Source organism: Parambassis ranga, chromosome 19, assembly GCF_900634625.1.
Source record: "Parambassis ranga chromosome 19, fParRan2.1, whole genome shotgun sequence".
Classification (NCBI taxonomy): domain Eukaryota; kingdom Metazoa; phylum Chordata; class Actinopteri; family Ambassidae; genus Parambassis; species Parambassis ranga.
In genome coordinates, this window is record NC_041039.1 from 16,882,035 (window position 1) to 16,891,711 (window position 9,677).

A 9,677-nucleotide genomic window follows, 5' to 3' on the forward strand; every position below is an offset into this window, starting at 1 on the left:
GTCTGGACTGTATTAACAGTGATTATTGAAGAACCCGGCCTCTCACCCATAGATACCTGGGATAGACCCCATTACTGTTACTGATGATGATCAGATTGTACATGATAGATAAACCAGTGAACGGATTGCTGGATGGATAAAATTATGTGTGTTAAACCATAATCACACCATGTGATCATGTGATTATAATGGGTTTTGTGTTCAATACTAAGTCCTTAATGAGCTGAGCTGCAGCAGGTGCTGCTGATGATCAGGGCTTGATGATCTGATCATCAGCAGGTGTGCAGACCTCAGAAGCAGAAGTTTGGGCAGGTTGCTGCTGTGGAGCGTTCAGGTGACAAGAGGGAACCACAACAAAAACGCACATTTGTGAAACAATGTCCTGTGAAGCGAGACCACCGTGCAGTGTTTTGGGTCTTAATGGTCCCCACCAATCAAACAGCATTTCAGCAGAACCCCCTCATACCCACTGATGGAGGGTTCTACAGCCACAGGACCTGACACCTGGCAGCTGATAAGATGATCCAACAGATGTGACTGACGTGATAATTCTCAGGGATTCCTGGAGTGAGACGATCATTCCAGCACTATTTATATTTTTAAATATTTTAAATAATGAATATCTTTTAATTAATAATGTGCGTCTGCCTCCATATGGACAAAAACAGCAGGGAAATAACGAGGGAGCGCGACCTCAGTCTGATGTGGGCGTACATGGGCCTGCAGGTTAGTTTTAATTATGAATTCATCAGCATTAATAAAAGAAGTCTTTTTGATGTTACAATTCATTTTGACTCCTTCATAACCCTGCAGACCACATGTTAAATAACTCCTGATCTTTCAGCTGAAAGCAGCGTGTTAGAGGCCGGGGTCCTCAGAATGACTTCTTGACGTGCAGAGACCGTCCTCTTACTGCATGTGTGATGGTGGCAGTGTGAGCTGTGTGTGTGATCTGTGCTGTGGGTGAAGGGTGGAACAAATCGAGAGGGACAAGTGGAACAAACCTGAGTGTTTATTTGATGGTGCGTGCTCGCCGTGCTGTAAATTAGACGTCGCCGCTGTTTCCTGTCAGCAGCAGCATCCAAACGTGTTTTGTGGGCAAAAGAGATACTTAAATTGGATTTACTTGCTCTAACATGATTTAAATGAGCCTCTTGGCTCGCCCCGGGACAGATTGACAGCGTTGTCTTTATCGCCACTTTGTTTTATTTTTGGTTGTTTACTCTGCCTCTGTGCTGTCATCTGGGCACGTTACGTCTTTAAGAGGAGCCGGCTTAGATCTCCTGAGATGAGGAGAGAACGAGCATCCTTTTATATTCTAAGCGCTTCATATGACAAATATGAAAAGAGATTGAAGAAAGAGCTGACAAGTCTTCCACCGCCCCGTTCTTTAGCTGCAAAGAGCGGAGCAGAGAGAAGTCAAACCTGCACTCTTTATAACATAAGAAACGGAACAAAGCTGAGCAAAGAGGTGCACCCCTCTGGTTCAGGGTCAACGTCAATAAATGCAACTTCGTGTACAAACAAAAGGCTTTTCATGGAATAAAGTCTCGAATGCAGGTTTTTCTCTATTTATATATAAATGTATTTAAGTCAGTTTGGCATTAACAACCCTTAGGAACAAGAATATCGTGTTGTTACCGGGTCACACTCTGGTTTCAGTTCAGAGATTTAACAGAAGAAATGACCTTGATGAATTAGTTTGAATATTTGAAGTTTCTATCTATCTATTTTTCATAAAATCACTAAAGACATTAATAATACATGTAGTCCTTCCTGTACACAGCAGTGGGGGAACTGCATGCATTGAAGAAAGTGCATTGAATCCACTTAAATTCTCCATTGAACAGATTTGTTGTTTTTCATGTGTGTGAATTGTGTTACCATGAAACTAAAGAGGTGGGAAAGGGTGAAGGATTTTATTCTGCACGGTGTTAACATGCAGTGTGTGTTCACATATATAGAAGTGTGTCCCTAACATGAAGTGTTCAAGTGTATATTACTTAATAATGTGATTTTCATAGTGTGTCATATAACTTTGTTTCCTGCAGTTCAGGCTGTGGCAGATGAGATCAGTTGTTCTTCTGCTCTCTGGAGCTCCATTGGTACGAGATGGTCATAAATTCAGACTAAGAACAGCAGTACGGTCACCCCCAGATTGGACTCACAACCTATGAGATTTAAGGAATTGGGGCTTTACCTTATTAGACAGTAAACACTAATGGTCTATTCGCTGTATGGCCCAGGGTCTGCAGGGGGGGCAGTAGACGCCCCTGTGGGCCGGCAGGTGGGAACGCCCCTGGGGTATATCAATGTGTGAATTCCATGTCCAGTTGTTGTTGCTGCGTGGTTGTTGGTTGTGTTGGTTGTCCTGTTCTTGTGTTGTTCTTGTTTGGTTCTTTGTGTGCAACAACCCAGAGCTCTGTGACTCAGAATCTGCCTCATTAATATCTTCAGACCAGAATTTATCCGCTCCTTCCTCACAAACCAACTCGGGAGGTGATCAGAAGAAACAAGGGGATTTCACCCCGACTGTTTGCTGTAGCTGACATTGTAAAGGTGCCTACATTACCCATAATGCAACTCAAACCATGTTAGAATGTTGCTTCCTTCATCACTGTGTGTACATTCCTCCACACATGCTGCAGTGTTCATCCAGACACTCACCAGGTGGGTTTTCATGTCTGTTATCGGTGCAGAGTCTCGGCCTTTGTTTCCTGTCCTAGCTGCGATGGCAGATCTCACAGCATTCCACACAGAACTCCAGGCACTCGGTGTGCTCGCAGCAGGACTCGAAGAGAACCGAGTGGCAGTGAGCGTGACAATTGAGCTCTTCCACGGGCGCGTCCTGGATGGCCGAACAGCAGCGGGCGCAGGCGCGGCAGCAGGAGGAGCAGAGGCCACCAAGGCAGGACGAGCAGGCCTCCAGCAGACCCAGCAGCAGCACGGAGCACCGGCAGTCCAGGCAGGCCAGCAGCAGGTGGAACCACGAGTCTGCAGGCGACACAGCAGTGAATCAGATGATGAACTGAGGTCACAGAAGAAGCTGCTGGGTGTTCTGAAAGCCCGTCACCCTCCTTCAGAAGCGAAGAGAAGAGATTAACGACTCCATTAACCCTAAATTAATCTCGCACATGTTTGTTTGCAAGGCCGAGTAGAACTTGAAAGACAAACTCCTCCGCTGCAGTGATCAAGTGTGATTGTGTTTACTTAATCACAGAGCTTTGTTCAGCCCTCCAGGGAAAATAAAGAAGGCCACAGAGGCTGCCAGTGATGAACAACAACTGGGAGGAAGCTGTCACATGATAATTGCTCTGCTACCCAAATTAGGTGCAGAAGAAATTGCATACATTAACCTTAGCGGTGCGTTGCGGTGCATCTCCTGCGATCTTAACCACTGTATTCTTACGAAGCTGCTGTTTTCATCCTCACAAGCACCAGAGAGAGTGAGCTGATGCAAATGGAGCCGTTTTATCCTGTTTACTCAAGGAAATAAATGAAAAGGAGACGGCAGCGTTCCCTGGGGAGTGGGGTCCGGCGTTCTCCTGCTTCTGCACCCCCTCACATATAACTTATGCTAATGTCTGCATGCAGATGAAAAAGTGTGGCTACTGTATTGATTTAATGCATAACAACATGAGAACAATGATAAACAAGGAGTGGCCCGCCACACACTTTGATAAAACCTGAAGAGAAGCAGCAGTTTGAAAGACTTCAGGAGAAACTTTTAAGAGCCGATCGCAACACATACAGCACAGTCACGTTCAAAAGCCAGCACCCTCTCCACACAGTCACCTGATCATAGTGGGTCTCAGCATCGGGCTACTACAGCTACGATGAACAGAGATGAATAACTTTTTTCACTTTATCTGTGGATGCTCATCCAGGCCATAGTCATTTCCAAGAGTTTAAATCGAGGCAACTGGACTCAAGGATTGTTTCTCGAAGACGTTTCGCAGCTCCCCCAAGTGGCTTCTTCAGTTCTGCTGCAGTTCTTCTTCTGAACTGAAGATGCCACTTGGGGGAGCGGCGAAACGTCTTCGAGAAACAATCCTTGAGTCCAGTTGCCTCGATTTAAACTCCTGAAAACTTCTTTCACTGTACCATTCTTTATTTAGAAACATGAAGCCAAAATGAAACGTGAATACTCAGATCACCTCATCTCAGCAGCTTCTGGATCCACCGTTAGCAGTAATAACTTGACGTAATGGTTTCCTCACATCCTTGTGGAGGAATTTTGGTCCATTCTTCTTCACAGCGTTGCATCAGTTCACTCAGGTGTTTGGGCATTTCTTTCATTGGTGCAGCTCTCTGAAGGTCGCACCACAGCATTTTAATTGGATTGAGGTCTGGATTGTCTCCAAAACCTTGATTCTTTTAATGATTTATTGGAGATATTCTGAGATTCGCTGCTGTGCTTTAGATAACTGTCCAGTTGCATGACCCACACTGAAAAAAAAATTTTTTGGCCCTGTAATTATTACTTCAATTATATATTTAATTCTACAAAGAAATAAGAATTTATTGCTTTTACTTTAAAATAGCAGTTTTTGATGAAGTGATTTACTTGGTGATTGTTTGTAATTATGTGTACTCAGTTTTGTATGTAAATTTAATTCTTCAATCCAAGTAATATTCACTAAAGAACGTCATTGGATTAGTTACTAGATGTTTCTAAGTAAAGTGTAATGGGGTGAACTGAGTGAACCTGGCAACCTTCCCTGCACTTGGAGCATGACGTCAGAGCCCCTCCCCACATTTGAATCTTTCCGTCAAACAGTCCAGAGAAACTACAGTTGAACGAGGGCGGCGGACTACATTGAATACATTTGGGAATTTCATGGATATGGAATCATAGAGGTGAGTTTTAAGCAAAATTTCTGTACTTTCTGTGGCTCATTGTTTCTGCACTGAGAGCAGCGGCGCTAGCTAATAGCATGTATTTTCCTGCTAGCTAACTTTGCTATCAGAGGCACGTCCTTTTGTCCTGAGAGGCCCCGTTAACATGAGGTTGTGTTTTTTATCAGCGCTGGATATGTTCACGAGGCTGCTGACTAGAAGGAGTGACTTGCATATGGTATATAATGTGACATGATAAGCGTTTTAGAGAAAAGCTGTGCTGCTTGCACTGCTGCCTCCTCTCCTCCACCCTTCATGCGCCACACCTGCGTTGCCTCCCTCACATCGTTAAGAACTTCACGTTGAGTCCGCACTTCACATAACAGAATACAGTTGTAGACTTCCCCATATAGCGTTCTGTTTACATGTGTATGTGCTGTTATGTGTTGTTGTCTGCAATAAATGTTCTTCTTGTGTGTAACAGCATCAGGTTGAAGGCAGAAGGAAAATAAATATCTGTTGCTTGGTGGAGAATCTTGGAGAGAGTGGAGAGGAGCTGAAGGCTATCAGGTATGTGATGGTCACAATGACCATATGAAGATGATCTTCTAGTAATTGTCTTGTGCTAACATAAGATCAAAAATCTAATTGTGGCTTATGTGTTTTCACAGGATGTCAGCCAAGAAGCAGTGACAGAGGACTGCAGGAATCACATCATGAAGATCGCTGTCATCCATCCATCATGGCACAGAAAACCAACAATACTGTGTTATTATTGGACAGTTGATTTGATGTTTTTACTGTTCATAAATTTAGAATTAAGTCAGATGACTACATTTTTATGTTTGTGGTTATAATAATATGTACATATTTTAAATATATAAGTGTCAAATAAAAACATGTATTTCAAACATCCCCTTGCAGCAAATGTTTTGTTATGTTTTAGTAAATATTAAATTATTAAATTCATATTAGGTAGTGTATTATATACTATTAAATTTTACTTCATAATTACATAGACTATAACAAAGAAAAGGTTAGTACAACAACACAGAAACACCAGCAGTCTTTACTTGGGTTTTGTAATTAGATACAATAGTAATCTCAGTAAAAGTTACAAACTATCAGTGAGTATTGCCAAAGAAATTTACTTGGGTATTTTTTGTAAAAATAATTGGTTATAGTAAGTAAATGTTACTTAAGTAAAGATTACAAGCATTTTTTGAGTGCAATAAACTTGCCACAGTTTTCTTAAGTAAATGTCACTCCAAATTTATTTCAGTGCAGGTGGCCTGGCCATGGTTTCCTGGGGCTACATGACGAGCACACATCACCACCCCTCTGCAGGCCTCACTGAGATCTAGCTCTTGTCCTTTTTTTTGTATTTCTCTGAGCATTGCGGTCTGATCTTTCGCTAGATGTTGCAGAGATGTCTGTTGAAAACAGTCTGGGCTCCACACAGTACAACAGGAAAGCTGTGCAGCCCAAGCAAAGTGTCTCTCATCAACAACCACGCTGTGTGATCATCTCCTGAAAGAGCTGTTAGTACGTAGGCTGTGTGCAAGCTAACAAACTGCAGTCCCTCAACTGGCCACTTGAGGCCAACACCAAAAGTCAATCACCATGGACGCCATGCAAACATCAAACTAAGGTGCAAGCAATCAACTCTGTCCAGAAACAAGTTTAAGGTTCAGGCCCCTCTGACAGTCTGCTTGCTTACCAGCAGGTGTAGCAGCAGGTCTATGAGATCCAGACACACTGCTCCGGCTCCGGCTCCTTCTGCTGCCGCCGCTGTGCACCGACAGCTTGGAGCTCTGCAGCTGGCTTGAGGACAGCGGTGGGAGTCTGGGTTCTGGAACTGTGAGGCCACATCGTGGGCATGTGGGTGTCTGGAGGTCAGGCTGAGTCCTCTCTGATGCGTGTAGGGCTGCAGCAGGCAGAGGCTGCTCTGGATTAAACATGAGAACCGCAGAACAGGATCATTTGTTCAATATCATGCATATTATGTTGTAACTGTTTACATTCAGTTCGTTAGTTTTTTAAAACAAACAAAGTGTGTGAACTTTGGGTGTGTATTGTTTTCTCTGGTTTTCCACTCACTGCTGATGAGGTCAGCTGGGATGGTATTTCCTCTGCTAACAGGGTCACACACCAAAAGGATTTCCTGGGCCGATTTCAAAGACACATTACCTTCAAACACATAAAGAAAGTCACGAATGTTGAAAAAATGAACAGATAAACGTCGTGAAACAGGTGATGGACTCACAGCAGAGACTCCCTGACCAGGTCAGGTGGGCCTGAGCCTGCTTTAAACGCTTCAAGCCCTCCCTGGATTTCCTTTTTTATCGATGCTTTCATCCTCAAAATGTTCATTATACATAAAATAAATACAAAAACCTGAATGACAGCTCCAAAGTTCAGCTGTTGTTCAGTGGTTAAAGCCTAAAACATTTCTGACCATCACTACTTTTACCTTCGCTCTGGTTGCTGTGATCCGCCCTCTGATCCACAGATAAATCCTCACTCGGTAACATGTCTGGCAAACATAGCTGCTCAGGATCTTTGTCACGCTTTGCTCACCCGACCACCTTCTTCACCCTGCTGCTTCTGTCCACGCCGTGGGGTCAGGAAGCCTCCAACAACACCCAACATGACGGCATGAGTCACCCGCTCAGGAGACTGTGAGCTGTCCTGTGTGTGTGTGTGTGTGTGTGGCTGAATAACCCTCCCCTTTCCGAGCAGATGTCTGAGTGGCCACTCTGAACATGCTGATGACAGAACAGGCTGACTTCTCTGACTTCAGGCCGTTGCTGTCTCTGTGCTGCTTTTAGTCCTTTAACACAGTGGAGACACATGCCCCAGCAGTGTGTCAGCTCAGGACTGCATATATGCAAAGTGTGCCAGCCTCTTACACACACATGCATATTAATTATATACGCTTTAACATCTGGGCTGTAGTTATGCTTTTAAAATCTCTCAGATCGTGCAGGTTTGCTTGTGCTGAGTCTCATCGGGCTGAGTTCTCCTGCAGAACCAGCTTCCACATTGGTCCAGGAACCACACAGCACCTTCAAAACAACAGAAACATGTTTTCAGATAAAGATGCAAGGGCTGCTTTAAACTGAAGCCTCAGCGTATGGAGACGGCCGGAGCCTCATACAGGAACTCAATAAACACGTCTCTTCAGACACCAACTGGTGACATCATAGACAGTCTATAGGTTCTAACCCATCATCAATCAAGTCTGTGTATGCTGAAGTGTTATTTGTTTTCCCATTGAGGCAGAACACTGATTGAACACAGGATGAGCGGAGACCAGCCCTTCTGGCGGGGCTGTTGACTAAGTGCTGTCAAAAGAGCTACAGTAAAAAGAAAACAGGTCGACTTGGCCGCCTGGCAGTGAGTGTGCAGCACATCAAAGCAGCACATAAGTGAAGCTGTTGAAGTTGTCTCACACCATGCTAACTTCCAGCACGCCACACGGAGAGGCAATCAGAAGAAAATGTCATCTAATGGGCTGACGGCGAATCAAAGCAAGCCCTGAGAGGCAACAGCAAACCCAAAAAGCAAACACTTTATCAGCTGAGACAATTACTGACATTAATCCAAACAGGGAGCTGGAAGTCTTTTGTTCTCTGTTTGGTTGTGAAGTCGCAGCTTCACTCCGTCAGCGTGAGGCAGCCTGTTTATTCATCCTTTTTATTATTATTTTAATATCTGATGTTTTAAATTAGGCAGGAAGGGAAACCAAAACCCTCTCCTCAGTGATCACCAGGAGACAAACACAATATATCAAAGAAAAAATCAGCTTCATAAAAACTCTGCTCTGGCTCATATGTCGCTGTGATGCTCATATTTCAGTGCTGTGCCGCCATACAGCCCCAGTTTAGGTTTATTACATTTAATTAAACATTATTGCTTCTGTAATTCAGTATTTTATGCACAATTGTATTTATTATGTATGTTTAATATATTTATATTGACTGATTTATTTTTCATAATATTAAAAAATGATCTGCTGCACAATCTGATCCATAAATCATTGTACTAACTAATAATATGTCACCATATATCTGGGTTATGAAATGTGTGCATGTTTAAACAGACATGAAAAGTATAAAATAAATATAAAATTATGACAAAATTGACCAAATTAGATAAAAAATGCAACAATAAACATGTTTACATGTATTTATTTTTGTAATAATTAGACACACACTTTAATTAAAGAGGGAACTCTTCATTTGAAACACACGACTGGAACAAAGTCACTTATGAAACATTTCTTTGTACAGAGCTGAGATTATTACACACATCACGCTTATTTTGTTACATGTGCACAATCACAACAGTTAAAACATCATGAAATATAAAAAACATTTTTTATTATTATTATTATTATTTGTGGCTTTAAGAAGCATGTAGTGATTGGTACATATAATGTGAGGTGCTGGATTATTTACACAATATTGATATTAATGCTTCATTTGTAAATATTACAGTTATTGTACATATCTGGGCTCTGTTGGAACATTTGATTGGTCAGCTGGCACCACGGGATGATTAAAGATCTGAACTCAAAGGTAAGATAAGATAAGATAAGATAAAACTTTATTAATCCCGAAGGAAATTCTTGTGCCAGAGGTATCAAGTTACATTAAATGCAGTTAAGTACAGAGTATAAGAGTATAAGTGTCACTATAATCCAAAATTAGAGTACAGTACAGGTCATCGTCACAGAGGAACTCACAGCATTGCTTTAACATTGTAAACTGTCAGATCTATGTCCCTGCATGGACGATGCAGAGCTGCTTATTAATGCGTTTAATGCCAAAAGG

The 9,677-nt window shown here is 42.6% G+C and overlaps 1 protein-coding gene across 1 annotated transcript; it reads right to left on the reverse strand.

Annotated features, from left to right (window-relative positions):
* Positions 1 to 2,475: 2,475 nt before the first annotated feature.
* On the reverse strand, positions 2,476 to 7,518 carry LOC114452390 (myoD family inhibitor domain-containing protein-like). The gene is made up of 4 exons (XM_028431675.1): positions 7,313 to 7,518; positions 6,940 to 7,029; positions 6,560 to 6,787; positions 2,476 to 2,994 (listed from the first exon to the last, which is right to left on the reverse strand). Exons 1-4 carry the CDS (start codon positions 7,371 to 7,373, stop codon positions 2,723 to 2,725), a joined length of 651 nt encoding a protein of 216 aa, XP_028287476.1. The 5' UTR covers positions 7,374 to 7,518; the 3' UTR covers positions 2,476 to 2,722.
* Between the last annotated feature and the right edge of the window lie 2,159 nt (positions 7,519 to 9,677).

Coding starts and splice junctions, on each gene's coding strand:
- LOC114452390 (XM_028431675.1), bottom strand. CDS start 7,373: ATGTTACCGAGTGAGGATTTATCTGTGGATCAGAGGGCGGATCACAGC. Junction 6,788..6,939: donor CCCAGCTGACCTCATCAGCA/GTGAGTGGAAAA, acceptor TGTTTAATCCAG/AGCAGCCTCTGCCTGCTGCA. Junction 2,995..6,559: donor ACCTGCTGCTACACCTGCTG/GTAAGCAAGCAG, acceptor TGTCGCCTGCAG/ACTCGTGGTTCCACCTGCTG.